Source organism: Salvelinus namaycush, chromosome 41, assembly GCF_016432855.1.
Source record: "Salvelinus namaycush isolate Seneca chromosome 41, SaNama_1.0, whole genome shotgun sequence".
NCBI classification, from domain to species: Eukaryota; Metazoa; Chordata; class Actinopteri; order Salmoniformes; family Salmonidae; genus Salvelinus; species Salvelinus namaycush.
The window spans coordinates 7371879-7392219 of NC_052347.1; the positions used below are offsets into that span (position 1 = coordinate 7371879).

The following is a 20341-nucleotide window of genomic DNA, read 5'->3' on the forward strand; positions in this document are numbered from 1 at the left end:
CGAACAATATCAAAGCAATTTATTGTAGAAAAGAAAAGAACCAAGGCACTGACAACTTAACAAATAAGGTAACTTTCTTATTTATTTTAACACATTAACAAGGTGTATAAAAAGAGCATTTGATTGAAGGATTATGGTATGGTCTGCTCTTAAATAGCCCACCATAGAATACAGTACTTTGAACACTATGCTGAGGTAAACATCTGAGAGGACAGTGTGTCTGCAGTAGAATTGCACAAACACGTACCTGCAACATCTGATCCTATGGTCACACATGCACATATAAATGATCAGACACCCCAAAATGCATACTCTAGCAAAGAGATACCATGAAGAGACGGCTCAGATAGGAAAAAGGAGAGACTCAATGGAAGAAAAGTGCAACAGAAATAAAGCACAGCAGATTCTCATGGCTGACCTGAGGGGGGAAAAAATAATTTGTCATCAGTTCATAAGACTTAAGCAACAAAATGTCATGCAGTAACTTGTTTACAAGAAATAAAAAATGAATTAAAAGATGTGCCCTGGCTGAGTCTCTACACATCTCGTTCCATCCTTCTCTCCTGTATGTGCGGTCAAGAGCCGCTCACATTTTCAGCGGTGTGGGGAACAGAGGTAAGAAGAACCTTGAATCTGACTCAATCCTTTGCGATGGAGGGCAGGAAAGAGGAGTGGTTGATCGGGTCCAAACGTTGCCGTTTTTCCAACCAACTCTATTTTTCCTCGCCTTTTCCTTCTCCAGAAACATCTTCCATTCACCCCCACATGTCTGCCTCTACCACCCGGTCTTATGTCCCACCCCTCAATGTCCTTCTCTCAGGCTCTCCTCCCCCTCACATCTTGCGGATGACCAGCACAGTTGTAAGAACTCCAGCGAGGAACACCCCCACGGTCTGCCAGGTGGGAGTGCCAAAGTAGGAACGGATTCCCTCCTAAGAATTAGGAAGAGACACTGTTTCTTCAACCATCATCACCACAATTTCAAAAAGACATCTGTAAAAAACATGTCAATGTGGGGAAAGCACATCTACTGATTCCTTACCCAGCCACCCTGATCCCTAATCCAGTTGATCACATGATCTCGTAGATAGTCTGTAGCCCAGCTGATAATGGTTCTGATGATGTCGGGGACCTTGGTCAACAGAGCCTGAGGAGAGAAAGGTGATGCCATCTTATTGCACAATGAAGAAACCAGCTCATCCCAAAACGTGTAAATTGCAGTTCCATTCCAAGCGCTGCGGTTTACAAAAGTGACTATTCCGACTGAGATGAGCCCTGTTTCCTTTGTCTAACGGAGGACAAGAGAGCGAGAGAATGATTGAGAGAGAAAGGAGCTAAATAAAATACTACCACTGACCACCCTCACCTTGATGACCAGCCGACAGGCAAAGTAGAAGAGTGCCACCACCCTGCCCCAGTTGAACTTTCCATCAGAGAAGATCTCACGGGCCACTCTCATAAAAACCTCATGGCTGGGCTGGAGTGCAGTATCATTTAACATACTGAAGGGGAAAACAAGAGATGCTCTGAGTATTGCACAAACTCCAGAGGTCAATTCAAAGTGAATATCTATTCAAGCAAAGAGCTGGAGTCCCTTTCTAAGTCCTTTGTTTAAGATACCTTTGGAGTTGTGTATGGCCATCCAGCTCAACTCCAATCTGCTGCAGGCACAGGTCCAGTTTAATGGATTCGGGTTCACACAGCATACTCCCAACCAACTGGGTCCGTGACACTGACAACTGAGTCCCGCTGTCAGCATGGCGACGAACCCGCTCGTAGATGAAACTGCAAAAAAAGGGTCCCGGGTAAATAACTAGCTAGTATATCGTGGACTACAGGAAAAGGAGGGTCGAACATGCTCCCATTAGCCTCGGCGGGCTGGAGTGGAGCGGGTTGACAGTTAAGTTCCTTGGTGTCCACATCACCAACAAACTATATGGTTCAAACACACCAAGACAGTCGTGAAGAGGGCATGATAACACCTTTTCCCCTTCAGGAGACTGAAAAGTTATACAGCTGCACCATCAAGAGCATCCTGACTTGTTGCATCTCCGCCTGGTATGGCAACTGTTCGGCATCTGACCGTAAGGCGCTACAGAGGTTAGGGCGTGCGGTCCAGTACATCACTGGGGCCAAGCTTCCTGCCATCCAGGACCTATATACTTGGTGTTGGAGGAAAGCCCCCAAAAATTGCAAAAGACTCTAGCCACCCTAGTCAGACTGTTCTCTCTGCTACCGCACGGCAAGCAGTACTGAAGCGCCAAGTCTAGGACCAAAAGGCTCCTTAACAGCTTGTACCCCCAAGACAAAAGACTGCTGAACAATTCATCAAATGGCCACCTGGACTATTTACAGTTTTATTTCTACTCGTTCAACTTGCAAAGAAAGATATCTGAAAATCGACCGCAATTGTGGTAAAGACTGACTTCAAAGAGACAACATTGAAGTTCTCTGTTCCCCCCCAGCCTGACTACTGCTCTCTCTGGCTCCACAACAAACCACCACCCGTTCCTCTAGAGGTGTCAATACCTAGCCAGCCTACAATTAGAGGATGGTAAGTGCTTTACAGCAAAAAGAGACTTGGGACCAGCAGCACAACCTTGTGTAGAAGGGGTTCTAAATACTTAGTGTGTACAATTTATTTATTAACTAGGTGTGTTTGGTGTGTTGGCTGCTAACTTGGCCCTTAAATATTTCACTGTGTTTGGAGACATTGGATCAGCATTCTTGTCACATCTCCTGTTAGTACATTTTATGTAGGGAAGCTAATGATCCATCATGCATGACATTACTGGGAGTGTGTAAACTTGTATATTTTATTAGTATAGCATTTTTGTATGTTTACTGTAGTTAAGATTTTAAATTTGCCACTTGGGCAAATCTTGAGGGACACCTGGATGACTTCATACTAAATGTCATGTTGCTTGCTCATTCTTGAAGTGATCAGTCTGGAACTTTGCACATACACTGTTGCCCTCTTGTGGACACCATCTAAATGACCTCCAGCTTCCTAGCTGAATGTGTGCTTTTTCTTTTTCATGTCAAAGATAATGCAACAACTAAAAATACAAACGTTTTTTTCTTATCCTATAGCAGATCTATTATGTTCTCCTACATTAATTTCACATTTCCAAACTTCAACGTGTTTCCTTTCAAATGGTATTGAGAATATGCATATCCTTGCTACAGGCAGTTAGATTTGGGTATGTCATTTTAGGCGGACATTGAAGATGGCCTGCTCTTAAGGACAAACCACACAGACAACCGGTAAAGTAAAAATGTGATTTTAAGGAACACTAACAATTTGAACTCCAATGCTTCAGGCTATATGTACCAAATAAATTGTGTATTACAGCCTGATTAAGTCAGACAAATGTGAATAAAGATCAAATTCAGGAGTAAACAAGGTATACTCACTCTGTCAGTAATGTTCTTCCCAGTTCTAGTACCTGATCAGTTCCATTACCTGAGAACACAAAGCAGCACTGGAGTTAGTACTACCAGGACATAAAAGTAGAGACAATTTAAGACACTGCTTTTGTGTTGGTAGTCTGGCAAACATTGAACTCTTGAAGTCCTGACTGAGTCATGTGGGTAGCATCAGCCTGGTATGGGTGTCTGTCATATCGAAACTGGGCAGTCAAATATATTATGTAATGGGCTAAACATGTTTGAAATGTGACACAAAGATATTCTTGAACAAGTAGCTACTGAAGTATGCATGTCTCATGACCAGTTCAGTGTGACAATGTGAAACGAAGTTAAAACACCAGCTGGCTCATTTTTAGAAGTCAACTTGTCAGCTGACATTAGTAACAGCTGGGCTGGTCCAAGATGTACTACAGTTAGGCTAGTTGCCAATGATGTTTCTGGAAAGACAACACTTAAGTATGAAGTACAAGACTCGGACTGCCACATCTGGCCCTCCCACCCCTACAGGAGGGGAGCTCCCACTCAGCCGTCCAAGCACTTCTGTGTCCTAGCACCCTAATGGTGGAACCAGCTTCTCCGTGAAAACAGCAGAGTCCCTGCCCATCTTCTGAAAACATCAAACCCCACCCCCAAATGACTAAATGTAACAAACACAGCTAGCTAGCACTCACATACTAGTCTGATGAATCAGTCTAATACACCATTAAAGTCCAGAACAGATTATGGAAGGCGTACAGTACTACATGGAACTCTTTTCCACATCAAGTAACTGACGCAAGCAGTAAAATTCCATTTAAACACCTTATGGAACAGCAGGGACTGTGAAGCAACACAGGCACAGACATGATAACATGAGCACTGAGGAAAATGGCGCTAGAGGGGAGGGCTGCCGTTTTATCGGCTCTTAACCAACCATGCTATATTGTTTTTTTTGCGTTGTTTCTAACTTGTCTTGTACATAATGTTGCTGCTACTGTCTCTTATGACGGAAAAGAGCTTCTGGGCATCAGAACTGGGATTACTCACCTCAAACTGGACGAGTAGTTCTTTTTCAATGAGTCGGACGCGAGAGGTATACTGCAGACACCCGACCAGGCCCCGATCCCCGTGATTCGCTGGAGAAGGAAACTGAGATTTTGAGGCAAAAGATCAGGGTACCTTGCGAGAATCAGGCGACGAGTGGCTAATCTGCCCTTGCCTTCCATCCTGCTAGCTAACGTTCAATCGCTGGAAAATAAATGGGACAAACTGAAAGCACGTATATCCTACCAACAGGACATTAAAAACTGTCATATCCTATGTTTCACCGAGTCGTGGCTGAACGACAACATTAAGAACATACAACTGGCGGGTTATAAACTATCGGCAGGACAGAACAGCAGCTTCTGGTAAGACACTGTGCGGGGGCCTATGCATATTTGTAAATAATAGCTGGTGCACGATATATAAGGAAGTCTCAAGGTTTTGCTTGCCTGAGGTAGAGTATCTCATGATAAGCTGTTGACCACCCTATCTACCTAGAGAGTTATCTGTATTTTTCGTAGCTGTCTACATACCACCACAGACTGAGGCTGGCACTAAAACCACACTCAATGAGCTGTATTGCGCCATAAGCAAACAGGGAAACGCTCATCCAGAGGCGGCGCTCCTAGTGGCCGGGGACTTTAATGCAGGGAAACTTAAATCAGTTTTACCTAATTTCTATCAGCATGTTAAATGTGCAACCAGAGGGGGGGGGGGGGGGGGGGGAATTCTAGACCACCTTTACTCCACACACAGAGATGCGTACAAAGCTCTCCCTGGCCCTCCATTTCGCAAATCTGACCATAACTATCCTCCTGATTCCTGCTTACAAGCAAAAAATTAAGCAGGAAGCACCAGTGACTCGGTCTATAAAAAGTGGTCAGATGAAGCAGATGCTAAACTACAGGACTGTTTTGCTAGCACAGACTGGAATATGTTCCGGGATTCTTCCGATGGCATTGAGGAGTAGACCACATCAGTCACTGGCTTTATCAATAAGTGCATCGAGGACGTCGTCCCCACAGTGACTGTACGTACATACCCCAACCAGAAGCCATGGAATACTGGCAACATTCGCACTAAGCTAAAGGGTAGAGCTGCCGCTTTCAAGGAGTGGGACTAACCCGGAAGCTTATAAGAAATCCTGCTATGCCCTCCGACGAACCATCAAACAGGCAACGCATCAATACAAGACTAAGATCGAATCGTACTACACCGGCTCCGACACTCGTCGGATGTGGCAGGGCTTGCAAACTATTACAGACTACAAAGGGAAGCACAGCCGAGAGCTGCCCAGTGACACAAGCCTACCAGACGAGCTAAATAACTTCTATGCTCGCTTCAAGGCAAGTAACACTGAAACATGCATGAGGGCATCAGCTGTTCCGGACAACTGTGTGATCACGCTCTCCGCAGCTGATGTCAGTAAGACCTTTAAACAGGTCAACATTCACAAGGCTGCTGGGCCAGACGGATTACCAGGACGTGTTCTCCGAGCATGCGCTGACCAACTGGCAAGTGTCTTCACTGACATTTTCAACCTATCCCTTTCTGAGTCTGTAATACCAACATGTTTCAAGCAGACCACCATAGTCCCTGTGCCCAAGAACACGAAGGTAACCTGCCTAAATGACTACCGACCCATAGCACTCACATCTATAGCCATGAAATGCTTTGAAAAGCTGGTCATGACTCACATCAACACCATTATCCCAGAAACTCTAGACCCACTCCAATTTGCATTTCATCCTCACAGATCCACAGATGATGCAATCTCTATTGCACTCCACACTGCCCTTTCACACCTGGACAAAAGAAACACCTATGTGAGAATGCTATTCATTGACTACATCTCAGCGTTCAACACCATAGTGCCCTCAAATCTCATCACTAAGCTAAGGACTCTGGGACTAAACACCTCCCTCTGCAACTGGATCCAGGACTTCCTGACTGGCCACCCCGCGGTTGTAAGGGTAGGTAACAACTAGAGGTCGACCGATTATGGTTGTTCGATACCGATTATTGGAGGACCAAAAAAAGCCGATACCGATTAAATCGGACGATTTAAAAAATATATATATATTTGTAATAATGACAATTACAACAATACTGAATGAACACTTATTTTAACTTAATATAATACATCAATAAAATCAAGTTAGCCTCAAATAATGAAACATGTTCAATTTGGTTTAAATAATGCAAAAACAAAGTTTGAGAAGAAAGTAAAAGTGCAATATGTGCCATGTAAAAAGCTAAAGTTTAAGTTCCTTGCTCAGAACATGAGAACATATGAAAGCGTGTGGTTCCTTTTAACATGAGTCTTCAATACTCCGAGGTAAGAAGTTTTAGGTTGTAGTTATTATAGGAATTATAGGACTATTTCTCTCTATACCATTTGTATTTCATATACCTTTGACTATTGGATGTTCTTATAGGCACTTTAGTATTGCCAGTGTAACAGTATAGCTTCCGTCCCTCTCCTCGCCCCTACCTGGGCTCGAACCAGGAACACATCGACAACAGCCACCCTCAAAGCATTGTTACCCATCGCTCCACAAAATCCGCGGCCCTTGCAGAGCAAGGGGAACAACTACTCCAAGTCTCAGAGCGAGTGACGTCACCGATTGAAACGCTATTAGCGCGCACCCCGCTAACTAGCTAGCCATTTCACATTGGTTACACCAGCCTAATCTCGGAAGTTGATAGGCTTGAAGTCATAAACAGTTCAATGCTTGAAGCATTGCGAAGAGCTGCTGGCAAAAAACACAAAAGTGCTGTTTGAATGAATGCGTACGAGCCTGCTGCTGCCTACCATCGCTCAGTCAGACTGCTCTATCAAATATCAAATCATAGACTTAATTATAACCTAACACACAGAAATACGAGCCTTTGGTCATTAATATGGTCGAATCCGGAAACTATCATTTCGAAAACAAAACGTTTATTCTTTAAGTGAAATACGGAACCGTTCTGTATTTTATCTAACGGGTGGCATCCCTAAGTCTAAATATTGCTGTTACATTGTACAACCTTCAATGTTATGTAATAATTACGTAAAATTCTGGCAAATTAGTTTGCAATGAGCCAGGCGGCCCAAACTGTTGTATATACCCTGACTCTGCGTGCAATGAACGCAAGAGAAGTGACACAATTTCACCTAGTTAATATTGCCTGCTAACCTGGATTTCTTTTTAGCTAAATATGCAGGTTTAAAAAATATATACTTCTGTGTATTGATTTTAATAAAGGCATTGATGTTTATGGTAAGGTACAGTCGTGCAACGATTGCGCTTTTTTCGCAAATGCGCTTTTGTTAAATCATCCCCCGTTTGGCGAAGTTGGCTGTCTTTGTTAGGAAGAAATAGTCTTCACACAGTTCGCAACGAGCCAGGCGGCCGAAACTGCTGCATATACCCTGACTCTGTTGCAAGAGAAGTGACACAATTTCCCTAGTTAAAAGACATTCATGTTAGCAGGCAATATTAACTAAATATGCAGGTCTAAAAATATATACTTGTGTATTGATTTTAAGAAAGGCATTGATGTTTATGGTTAGGTACATGGAGCAACGACAGTCCTTTTTTGCGAATGCGCACCGCATCGATTATATGCAACGCAGGACACGCTAGATAAACTAGTAATATCATCAACCATGTGTAGTTAACTAGTGATTATGATTGATTGATCGATTGTTTTTTATAAGATAAGTTTAATGCTAGCTAGCAACTTACCTTGGCTTCTTACTGCATTCGCGTAACAGGCAGGCTCTTCGTGGAGTGCAATGTAAGGCAGGTGGTTAGAGCGTTGGACTAGTTAACCGTAAGGTCGCAAGATTGAATCCCCGAGCTGACAAGGTAAAAATCTGTCGTTCTGCCCCTGAACAAGGCAGTTAACCCACCGTTCCTAGGCCGTCATTGAAAATAAGAATGTGTTCTTAACTGACTTGCCTAGTTAAATAAAGGTGTAAAAAATATATATATCTATACAGTGGGGAGAACAAGTATTTGATACACTGCTGATTTTGCAGGTTTTCCTACTTACAAAGCATGTAGAGGTCTGTAATTTTTATCATAGGTACACTTCAACTGTGAGAGACAGAATCCAGAAAAGCAGAACTTAATATTTGGTACAGAAACCTTTGTTTGCAATTACAGAGATCATACGTTTCCTGTAGTTCTTGACCAGGTTTGCACATACTGCAGCAGGGATTTTGGCCCACTCCTCCATACAGACCTTCTCCAGATCCTTCAGGTTTCGGGGCTGTCGCTGGGCAATACTTTCAGACTTTCAGCTCCCTCCAAAGATTTTCTATTGGGTTCAGGTCTGGAGACTGGCTAGGTCACTCCAGGACCTTGAGATGCTTCTTACGGAGCCACTCCTTAGTTGCCCTGGCTGTGTGTTTCGGGTCGTTGTCATGCTGGAAGACCCAGCCACGACCCATCTTCAATGCTCTTACTGAGGTTGTTGGCCAATATCTCGTGATACATGGCCCCATCCATCCTCCCCTCAATACGGTGCAGTCGTCCTGTCCCCTTTGCAGAAAAGCATCCCCAAAGAATGATGTTTCCACCTCCATGCTTCACGGTTGGGATGGTGTTCTTGGGGTTGTACTCATCCTTCTTCTTCCTCCAAACACGGCGAGTGGAGTTTAGACCAAAAAGCTCTATTTTTGTCTCATCAGACCACATGACCTTCTCCCATTCCTCCTCTGGATCATCCAGATGGTCATTGGCAAACTTCAGACAGGCCTGGACATGTGCTGGCTTGAGCAGGGGGACCTTGCGTGCGCTGCAGGATTTTAATCCATGACGGCGTAGTGTGTTACTAATGGTTTTCTTTGCGACTGTGGTCCCAGGTCTCTTCAGGTCATTGACCAGGTCCTGCCGTGTAGTTCTGGGCTGATCCCTCACCTTCCTCATGATCATTGATGCCCCACGAGGTGAGATCTTGCATGGAGCCCCAGACCGAGGGTGATTGACCGTCATCTTGAACTTCTTCCACTTTCTAATAATTGCGCCAACAGTTGTTGCCTTCTCACCAAGCTGCTTGCCTGTTGTCCTGTAGCCCATCCCAGCCTTGTGCAGGTCTACAATTTTATCCCTGATGTCCTTACACAGCTCTCTGGTCTTGGCCATTGTGGAGAGGTTGGAGTCTGTTTGATTGAGTGTGTGGACACGTGTCTTTTATACAGGTAACGAGTTCAAACAGGTGCAGTTAATACAGGTAATGAGTGGAGAACAGGAGGGCTTCTTAAAGAAAAACTAACAGGTCTGTGAGAGCCGGAATTCTTACTGGTTGGTAGGTGATCAAATACTTATGTCATGCAATAAAATGCAAATGAATTACTTAAAAATCATACAATGTGATTTTCTGAATTTTTGTTTTAGATTCCGTCTCTCACAGTTGAAGTGTACCTATGATAAAAAAAATTACAGACCTCTACATGCTTTGTAAGTAGGAAAACCTGCAAAATCGGCAGTGTATCAAATACTTGTCTCCCCACTGGATTTAAAAAAAAATCGGTGTCCAAAAATACCGATATCTGATTGTTATGAAAACTTGAAATCGGCCCTAATTAAATCGGTCGAACTCTAGTAACAACACATCCGCCACGCTGATCCTCAACACGGGGGCCCCTCAGGGGTGCGTGCTCAAATCCCTCCTGTACTCCCTGTTCACTCATGACTGCACGGCCAGGCACGACTCCAACACCATCATTAAGTTTGCTGATGACACAACAGTGGTAGGCCTGATCACCGACAACGATGACACAGCATATAGGGAGGTCACCTCTCCCTATACGGCCTGGTACATCACCAGGCCCAAGCTTCCTGCCATCCAGGACCTCTATACCAGGCGGTGTCAGGGGAAGGCCCTAAAAATTGCCTAAGACTCCAGCCACCCTAGTCATAGACTGATCTCTCTGCTTCCCCACGGCAAGCGGTACCAGAGCGCCAAGTCTAGGTCCAAGAGGCTAAGTGCTTGTAAGTAAGCATTTCACTGTAAGGTCTACACCTGTTGTATTCGGCGCATGTGACAAATACAATTTGATTTGACTATACACACATGTACACATGGATTTTGGACTGTAGATATGTGGTAGTGGTGGAGTAGGGGCCGGAGGGCACACAGTGTGTTGCGAAATCTGTTAATGTATTATGTTTTTACAGGCTGACTGGCTCTCGTTGTGAGAAATAAGTGCACTCAGGATATCCGGAAGGTCAAAGTTAATTACTTTAAGGAGCAGTTCTCTCTCAGTGGGTCTAACCCCAAGAAGTTCTGGAAAACTGTTAAAGACCTGGAGAATTAACCCTCCTCCTCAAAGCTGCCCATGGCCCTTAAAGTTGATGATGTGGTTGTTACTGACAAGAAACACATGGCTGAGCTCTTTAATCACCACTTCATTAAGTCAGGATTCCTATTTGACTCAGCCATGCCTCCTTGCCCATCCAACATTTCCTCATCTCCCACCCCTTCTAATGCGACTATCCCCGATGCTTCTCCCTCTTTTTTCCCTGCCCCGCTACAAAGTTTCTCCCTGCAGGCAGTCACTGAGTCCGAGGTGCTAGAGGAGCTCCTGAAACTTGACCCCCAAAAAAACATCTAGGTCAGATGGTTTAGACCCTTTCTTCTTTAAGGCTGCTGCCCCTATCATCGCCAAGCCTGTCTCTCCTTTCTGGGGAGGTTCCCTTTGCTTGGAAGGCAGCCACGTTTCGTCCTTTATTTAAAGGGGGAGATCAAGCTGATCCTAAATGTTATAGGCCTATTTCTATTTTGCCTTGTTTATCAAAAGTGTTGTAAAAACTTGTCAATAATCAACTGACTGGCTTTCTTGATGTCTATAGTATTCTCTCTGGTATGCAATCTGGTTTCCGCTCAGGTTATGGATGTGTCACTGCAACCTTAAAGGTCCTCAATGATGTCACCATTGCCCTTGATTCTAAGCAATGTTGTGCTGCTATTTTTATTGACTTGGCCAAAGCTTTTGATACGGTAGACCATTCCATTCTTGTAGGCCGGCTATGGAGTATTGGTATCTCTGAGGGGTCTTTGGCCTGGTTTGCTAACTTCCTCAGAGTGCAGTGTATAAAGTCAGAACATCTGTCTCCGCCACTGCCTGTCACCAAGAGAGTACCCCAAGGCTCGATCCTAGGCCCCACGCTCTTCTTACTTTACAGCAACAACATAGCTCAGGCAGTAGGAAGCTCTCATCCATTTATATGCAGATGATAGTCTTATACTCAGCTGGCCCCTCCCTGGATTTTGTTAAATGCTATACAACAAAGCTTTCTCTACCCTTAACCTTTGTTTTGGAGGTGTTCAGAACAAGGTTATGTGGTTTGGTAAGAAGAATGCCCCTCTCCCCACAGGTGTGATTACTACCTCTGAGGGTTTAGAGCTTGAGGTAGTCACCTCAAACAAGTACTTGGGAGTAAGGCTAGACAGTACACTGTCCTTCTCTCAGTACATATCAAAGCTGCATGCTAAAGTTAAGTCTAGACTTGGTTTCCTCTATCGTAATCGCTCCTCTTTCACCCCAGATGCCAAACTAACCCTGATTCAGATGACCATCTTACCCATGCTAGATTATGGAGACATCATTTATAAATCAGCAGGTAAGGGTGCTCTCGAGCGGCTAGTTGTTCTTTACCATTCGACCATCAGATTTGCCACCAATGCTCCTTATAGGACACATCACTGCACTCTATACTCCTCTAAACTGGTCATCTCTGTATACCTGTCGCAAGACCCACTGGTTGATGCTTATTTATAAAAACCCTCTTAGGCCTCACTCCCCCCTATCTGAGATATCTACTGCAGCCGTCATCCTCCACATACAACACCCGTTCTGCAAGTCACTTTCTGTTAAATGTCCCCAAAGCACACACTTCCCTGGGTCGCTCGTATTTTCAGTTCGCTGCTGCTAGCGACTGGAACGAGCTGCAAAAAACACTCAAACTCGACAGTTTTATCTCAGACTCAATCATGGACACTCTTACTGACAGTTGTGGCTCCTTTGCATGATGTATTGTTGTCTCTACCTTCTTGTCCTTTGTGCTGTTGTCTGTGCCCAATAATGTTTGTACCATGTTTTGTGCTGCTCCCATGTTGTGTTGCTACCATGTTGTTGTCATGTTGTGTTCCTACCATGCTGTGTTGTCATGTGTTGCTGCCTTGCTATGTTGTTGTCTAAGGTCTCTCTTTATGTAGTGTTGTCTCTTGTTGTAATGTGTGCTTTGTCCTATATTTATTTTGAATCCCAGCCCCCGTCCCCGCAGGAGGTCTTTTGCCTTTTGGTAGGCCGTCATTGTAAATAAGAATTTGTTCATAACAGACTTACCTAGTCAAATAAAAATAAATAGATGTTAAAATTGTATTGACTGCCTTAATTTTGCTGGACCCCAGGAGAGTAGCTGTTGCCTTAGCAGCAGCTAATGGCGATCCATAATAAATACAAAATTGGTATATACAGCCTGAAACGAATGCCTTCAAAATCGTGTAAATGTTCCTTGACAGAATGTTGAATAAAATTACATTTAAATTTACTGTACCGATTGTCTGGTTTGTCCTTCACCTGCTTGAGATGTGAGACAAAATATCCCCAGGAAAGTATTGTTTAACCAACTTTTTAGAGAGCCGGTAGGTATATGGTTCAGTACCAAGGTAAAGGTTGTTTTATATAGGATATTCACTTCTCTCGTCAATAGCTATTGAACCAAGCATGCCATGAAAATTGTATATTCTAAACCAGGGAAGGATGGAGAACAATCCAGAGCTTTTTTGTGTCAATAAATAAATCTGATTTCAAGCTTCAAAAAAATCGTATGATTTACACACAAAAAGGTGTTGATTGTTCTCAATCCTTCCCTAATTCAGAATATGTCATGGCATGCTTGGTTCAAATGTGAAAATGAAGCCACTCCACTCCTACCATTTTATATTTGGGCTCCTGAGTGGCGCAGCGGTCAAAGGCACTGCATCTCAGTGCAAGCGGTGTGACTACAGTCCCTGGTTCGAATCCCCTGATTCAGAATATTCTTTGTCATGGCATGCTTGGTTCAATAGCTATTGACGAGTGAAAACCGAATATCCAACATAAAACAAAATGATTGGGCTGTCGCAAGTCGCAGTTGTAAATGACAACTTGTTCTCAACTAGCCTACCTGGTTAAATAAAGGTGAATTAAAAAATATATACCAATTGTTTATTACAGACTATCACATACAGGCTTTCAAGCTAGTTTGGTGAGAAAAGGAAACAAGTTAACTACCGTAAACTCACCCCATTCCGTACAAATGTGCGCAACCGCAACATTCAAACGAGGCTACAAAGAAAACTAATGGGACCGTAGCGACTGTGTTGACTTGAAAATCGGAGGTGTGAACTAGGTTTCTATTCAAGCGTTGATCGACATGGTAATGGCTCTATAGTATTGGAGAAAAGTTGAAAAAAACAGACCCTCCGTTACATCGGGACGTGTCATGTCGTAACGTACAGCTCACGTAAAGCAACTATTTATGTCTTACAATCTCTCTCCACCAGGTGTAGCACTTCTCTCATCGTTTAAAAACAAGAAATGGACAGTGACGAGGGTACCTAGTCATTTTTTGCGTCATCATTGCATGCGATCATCATTCTCAAAGCCGCTGTTTACTTCTAAGACCACTTTAGCACCGCTCTAAAAACCCGATTCAAATTCGACACAAACCTTCAAATAGGTATGTAATGACACATTATATAAACTCTTTATAGTGTTTTATTTACATTTTAGAGGCGATAAGGTGATAAGTTGGACAGATCGAGTGAAAAAAAGCAATTTTCCCACACAACATCTCTCCTTCTCACTATCACGCATTAGTTTCACTTCCCCACAAGCCATTTAAAAAAATACCCGACAGGGTTCATTGCCTGCTTGAATTATGCAGAAACGGGCAGCGTTTAGGTCGTGTAATTGATAATGTTGGAAAGGAGAGAAATTGTGCTTTACAATGGTATTGACATTACAGTTGATCTGGAAGTATTACGTTTTTGGGGCGCTAAAATAAGGGCAATTGTACGGACCAAGGCGATGTACGACTTTAGGTTAACACTTTTCCCCGGGTTGAACAGCTAGATAACAATAATGTAGCTTTCCTAGATCGTTTACCAAGTTATGTGTAAGGTCATGTTTCAGAGATGGGATGGCTGGGTGTTATGTTAGCTGGCTAGCTCGACACGCCTGGGTCCAACCGGCAACAAACAAAAGTTAGCTAAATCGCGACAAATACTTTTCGTTCCGGCTCACGATAATTACGATATCAGTACCACGGATCCGTATCGATTGTGTTTATCACTTACCTGAATCGCCTCCCGACAGCGCTGCCATTTTAAGATTACTTTGAGTTTGCTTCCGCCTGCAGTCATGTGACATATGTTTACAGTATTAGAGGAGTGGCTTCGTTTTGCTCGTTTACGAATGCCAGCTTGCTAGAGCACTACATAGAGGGCCGATAACATTTATGAGTAGTCAACTTACAAAAGACTAAGACTATAGCAAGTTTAATTAACAATGAATACAAATATTTTGACACAAATGGAATCCAACGTTCCGCTTCTGCCTTGCCCTTTCTTAAACGTCATATCCTGTCCTTTCTGACTTCTGTCCGTCGCGCGCATGCTTAATTCTCTTTACGACTCGGCTGGCAAAGATGGCGGACGCACAAGTACGTTCAGCAAAACAGCGTGGCGAAATGAATGTGCTTTTTAGATAGAAAAACAAACATCATGGCATTGCAGCCTACAATAAATAGCGTTTGTTAAGCGAAAAGCATGCGATTGAAGTATATCGAAGTAGACTGGGCCCTTTACGGTGGTATCTACTTCGACTATCACGTTCCAGGCCCTGTCCTGTGTGGTGCGCTTTGTCGGAGATCCAGTAGAAAGTTTGCTAACTAGGCCTTTACAGCATTGGGCGTATGCTTCATCTGTAGTTGATAATCGAAATTTACTGACTCATGGCAGAGTTGATAACTAAAACATGTCATTGCTAGATAAATGTATGCGCGAGAAGCTTGGCGTACTGGAAAAACTATAGCCGTTAGATTAGTTTATACGCGAATTTGGCTAGCTAGCCTGATCACCCGTTAGTTGGCTAAACTCAGCGGTCTACTTTCTCAACTTTAATATTCCAAATGTTATGGACTTTTTATGGGGTTTGTTTAGCTAGCTACCTAGTTATTCAGAACTTTCATTATGGTCAGAACTTCAGAACTTTCATTATGGGCTTCATAGATTGTAAATCTTGCTAGTGCATCCTGTCTGGTCTGCTTGTCTAGTAGGGTATATTTCAAAATGCACATCGATTTACCTGCATATGATGTTTTTCTCACGATGGTCTTCCTAGCCTATGAGGCTCTGACGACACTGCCTAATGGCAACACTGATGCAGTGTAACTTGAAGATGGGTATTTTCAGATCCGTGATGGAGCGACGGGTTAGGCTCTGCATAGATCAGTTTTTGACCTGGTGTTATGCATTTTCCCCACAGACGGAGAGGGCTTATCAGAAGCAGCCAACCATCTTCCAGAACAAGAAGCGTGTTCTGGTTGGTGAAGGTGGCAAGGAGGCCAAGGAGAAGCTCCCACGCTACCACAAGAGTGTTGGTCTAGGCTTCAAAACTCCAAGAGAGGTATCTTACCCAACAACCTAAACTATCCTAAAACTACAGTTGTGCTCCTTATGGGCAGTATGATTCATCTTTGAATACAGCCTTGTATCTCGTGGTCAATTAGCTTGTATGGTTAACTGCTCTTTGCAAGCTGCAAATGATGTTTTTCTCACGATGGTCTTCCAAGCCTGAGGCTCTGACGACACTGCCTAATGGCAACACTGATGCAGTTATAGGAGGGATTTTGGCATCCATACTGAACAAAAATATAGATGTAACCTGTTGGTCCCATGTTTCACGAGTGGAAATAAAAGGTCCCAGAAATGTTCCATATGCACAAAAAGCTTATTTCCATAAAATGTTGTTCACAAACTTGTTTACATCCCTGTAAGTGAGGATTTATCATTTGCCAAGATAATCCATCCACCTGTGGCATCAAAAAGCTGATTAAACAGCATTATTACACAGGTGCACCTTGTGCGGTGCACAATTAAAGGCCACACTAAAATATGAAGTTTTGTCACACAATGCCACAGATGTCTCAAATTGAGGGAGCTTGCAATTGGCATGCTGACTGCTAGAATGTCCACCAGAGCTTTTGCAAGAAATTGGAATGTTCATTTGTCTACCATAAGCTGCCTCCAACGTCGTTGTAGAGAATTTGGCAGTACGTCTAACCAGCCTCAACTGCAGACCACGTGTAACCATCGTCTGAGACCAGCCACCCTGATAGCTGAAACGGGTATTTCTGTCCAAAGCCCTTTTGTGGGGGAAACTTTCTGGGTCTGGCTCCCCAGTAGGTGGGTCTATGCCCACCCATGGCTGTGCCCCTGCCCATTCATGTGAAATCCAAAGATTAGGGCCTAATACATTTTTTCCAATTGACTTATTTCCTTATGAACTCAACCTCAGTAAAATCATTAATTGTTGAATGTTATTATTATTTTTGTATTTTTTTACCTGGGTTTGAGAGTTTTGGAAGGATTTGCAGAGAACCTAACATATTTTGTTTCTACAGGCTATTGATGGCACTTACATTGACAAGAAATGCCCCTTCACTGGAAATGTCTCCATCCGTGGTCGTATCCTCTCCGGTTAGTCTTTACATTTCCTTGCTGTTTATTGTTTTTGGTTTGGATGTAAAACAGTCAGCTTTGTTTTCTCACTGAACTGCAAATGATGTTTTTCTCACGATGGTCTTCCAAGCCTTCTGGTTATGACGACAATGCCTTATGGCATTACTGATGCAACGACCGAAACCCCCTGCTCACCCTATTCAACGGTCTACTCCTATCCCTAGATCAGTGCTTAGATGTATTCTAAGATTGACCACACATTGACCTGATTCTGCCTTTTCAGGCGTGGTGACCAAGATGAAGATGCAGAGGACCATCGTCATCAGACGTGACTACCTCCATTACATCCGCAAATACAACCGCTTTGAGAAGAGGCACAAGAACATGTCGGTTCATCTCTCACCTGCCTTCAGGTAAGAGGATCTGTCATATTGTTGAGCCTTTCAACCTCCCTTCCTTGCGTGTGTTTTTTCCCGCCAGGCTGTATCCAATAATTGGCTGATTGCCTTTCCTACTGCAAGGATGGCTGTAACTCACTGTTCCACTACAGTTAAAGTTCCATTAAATCAGATTTGATGTTGGCTGCAAATGATGTTTTTCTCACGATGGTCTTCCAAGCCCATGTGGCTCTGACGACACTGCCTAATGGCAACACTGATGCAGTTTGGCCTACCTATCACATGAGATGGTACATTGGTTGATGTTGTCATACCTCCAAAAGCAGTGCCTTGGTCACTTCAGGATTATGCTCCATTAATTCTCTCCTTTTCTCTGCAGAGACGTCTCCGTCGGAGACATTGTTACCGTTGGAGAGTGCCGACCCCTCAGCAAGACGGTGAGGTTCAACGTCCTCAAGGTCACAAAGGCCGCTGGAGCCAAGAAGCAGTTCCAGAAGTTCTAATCTAGGATGTGCAGGAGATGAGACCAATTGACAGGAAGGCTTTCTTTCTAGGCTGACCTGCTCTGTTGTATCTGAAATAAACAATGTTCTGTATCTTGGTCTTCTGGCCTGTCTTTTGTTAAATAATTACGTTTGTACAATTCAATGGGGAACCTTTGCCAATTAACTGAAATGAGTGCTTTGTTTTGTGTAATGGCTGAGGCTGACTTATTGTGCGTTCTGCTGGACAGTTCTTTCCGTTGTCCATCCGTCAACTGATTCCCATTCAAAAAACCATTGGCTCATCCATAATTTCCCAACTTTCGTGTTCCTTTAGTGTTGTGAACGTGAAATTGGTGTCTCCAACCACAGGGCCATTTGCCCGTCTCTTGAAGCCTGAGTTTTTCTTGAAGTAATGAAACTTCAGCACAGTGAGCTAGCTGCTCCACAAATGTATAAGTTCTTACATAAATGTAAAATTAAACGATCAAATTTAATGTCACATGCGCTGAATACAACGGGTGTAGACCTTACAGTGAAATGCTTGCTTACCAGCCGTTAACCAACAATGCAGATTTAAGAAAAGTTAATTATTTACTAAATAGACTGAAGTAAACAAACAAAATTGAAAGGAAATAGGGAATCACAGTAACGAAGCTATACAGGGGCTACCCTGCACAGTCAATGTGCGGTGGCACTGGTTAGTTGAGGTAATTCAGGTAATATGTACTTGTAGGTAAAGTGTAACACTAGTAGCAGCAGTGTAAAAATGTGAGGGTTGCAATACAAATTGTCCAGGTAGCCATTTGGTTAACTGTTCAGGAGTCTTATGGGTTGGGGGTAGAAGCTGTTAAAAAGCCTTTCGGACCTAGTCTTGGTGATCCGGTACCGCTTGCAGCGCGGTAGTAGAGAAGTCTGACTAGGGCGGCTGGAGTTTTAGCCAATTTTTAGGGCTTTACTCTGACACCACCTGGTATAGAGGTCCTGGATGGCAGGAAGCTTGGCCCCGGTGATGTACTGGGCTGTACGCACTACCCTCTGTAGTGCCTTGCGGTCGGAGGCCAAGCAGTTGCCATACCAGGCGGTGATGCAACCAGTCAGGATCCTCTCGATGGTGCAGCTGTGGAACCTTTTGAGGATCTGAGGACCCGTGCCAAATCTTTTCATTCCTTTAAAGATCCATTCAATTGTGGACTGTCAAGACAATCAGTGTGATGGAGTTTCTTTTTAATTTCGGTATATTTGTTAGTGTTGCAAATTGTTTTGCAGTGGAAACATTTATGCCCAACAATCGTTTTGCAGCAAACTAGTTTCTATTGGACTAATTCGGGTAGGTCCCCCTAGTTTTTTTTCGTTTGGTTCCTAGAGTAAAAACGTTTTCTGTTTGGAGTTAACGGTCTCTGTTGCAGATCAAGTTATACTTAGGCATACTTTAGTTTTATTGTAATGGGATCTGCAATGATCTGATAATCTAGGCTGGTTGTATTCAAATCTGTTTGTAGGTGCAGAGTACTGCTGGTTTTCTGTTTTACCTGATAAATTGTGTCAATCTGGTGTCCCAGGTCTAAATCACAGAGACTGAATTGGAAGTGAAACACCCCACTCGCTGTTATTTTATTTTAGTTACATTTTTTAAGTAGACCAGAACCAGCTGCTATTGCGTTGGTGTCTATGGGGGAGACACCCAGTTAAGTAGACTGGAACGTATCGTTTTTTTCAATGATAAATGTCCTGGGTGAACTATCTTCATTTATCCACCATCTTCGTAAATCAGTCCTTGATTTGATGGGAAGCATGAACATCAGCAGTGGAACTGGCTTCAAAGTCCAGATTTGAATTAGCCTGTATTAGCCTTAACAACCAGCACTTGAAGTTGGATGGAATTGGAAGAAAAAAAATACATTATACACAATGTCTCTATATTTACTATTTTCTTTGGAACAGTATTCTGCATTGAGCATTTTGCGTTTTTGGCTCTGCCATTAAAATAAAGTGAACGGTCTCAGCAATTTAATAGTCTTGTCAATCTAAGTAACACAAATTTAAAAAAATCTGTCAATTTAGACTAGAGAGATATGCTATTTTTTATTTTACATAGAATGCGTCTCAAATCCACTTCATCCGCAGATGTCAGCCTTCCGCATCTGCAGTGGAAGGTGGCCGAGCTACAGCGGTGTTTGTCAGACCATGAGACATCCCGAAAATTGATTTTCTCCTACAAACTAATATGACTATGGAAAGACGAGACTCTCACGAACACAATGGTTTTGCTCTACGACC

At 43.3% G+C, this 20341-nt stretch overlaps 2 protein-coding genes and 4 non-coding genes across 6 annotated transcripts; 5 read left to right on the top strand and 1 right to left on the bottom strand.

Annotated features, from left to right (window-relative positions):
- Positions 1 to 4: 4 nt before the first annotated feature.
- On the bottom strand, positions 5 to 14858 carry LOC120034478 (apoptosis regulator BAX-like). The gene is made up of 6 exons (XM_038981059.1): positions 14797 to 14858; positions 3418 to 3466; positions 1621 to 1785; positions 1367 to 1502; positions 1043 to 1147; positions 5 to 932 (listed from the first exon to the last, which is right to left on the bottom strand). The coding sequence occupies exons 1-6, from the start codon at positions 14822 to 14824 to the stop codon at positions 834 to 836; spliced, it is 582 nt and encodes a 193-aa protein (XP_038836987.1). The 5' UTR covers positions 14825 to 14858; the 3' UTR covers positions 5 to 833.
- Positions 14859 to 15042: 184 nt separating this feature from the next.
- LOC120034480 (40S ribosomal protein S11) lies at positions 15043 to 18175 on the top strand. Its single transcript, XM_038981061.1, has 5 exons — positions 15043 to 15161; positions 15986 to 16126; positions 17124 to 17199; positions 17465 to 17594; positions 17959 to 18175. The coding sequence occupies exons 1-5, from the start codon at positions 15147 to 15149 to the stop codon at positions 18080 to 18082; spliced, it is 486 nt and encodes a 161-aa protein (XP_038836989.1). The 5' UTR covers positions 15043 to 15146; the 3' UTR covers positions 18083 to 18175.
- Positions 15807 to 15890, top strand: LOC120034610. The gene has a single exon (XR_005474051.1). It is a non-coding gene; the product is annotated as a small nucleolar RNA SNORD35 (small nucleolar RNA).
- LOC120034612 lies at positions 16258 to 16339 on the top strand. The gene has a single exon (XR_005474053.1). It is a non-coding gene; the product is annotated as a small nucleolar RNA SNORD35 (small nucleolar RNA).
- Positions 17277 to 17359, top strand: LOC120034607. The gene has a single exon (XR_005474049.1). It is a non-coding gene; the product is annotated as a small nucleolar RNA SNORD35 (small nucleolar RNA).
- On the top strand, positions 17765 to 17848 carry LOC120034611. Its single transcript, XR_005474052.1, has one exon. It is a non-coding gene; the product is annotated as a small nucleolar RNA SNORD35 (small nucleolar RNA).
- Positions 18176 to 20341: the final 2166 nt, after the last annotated feature.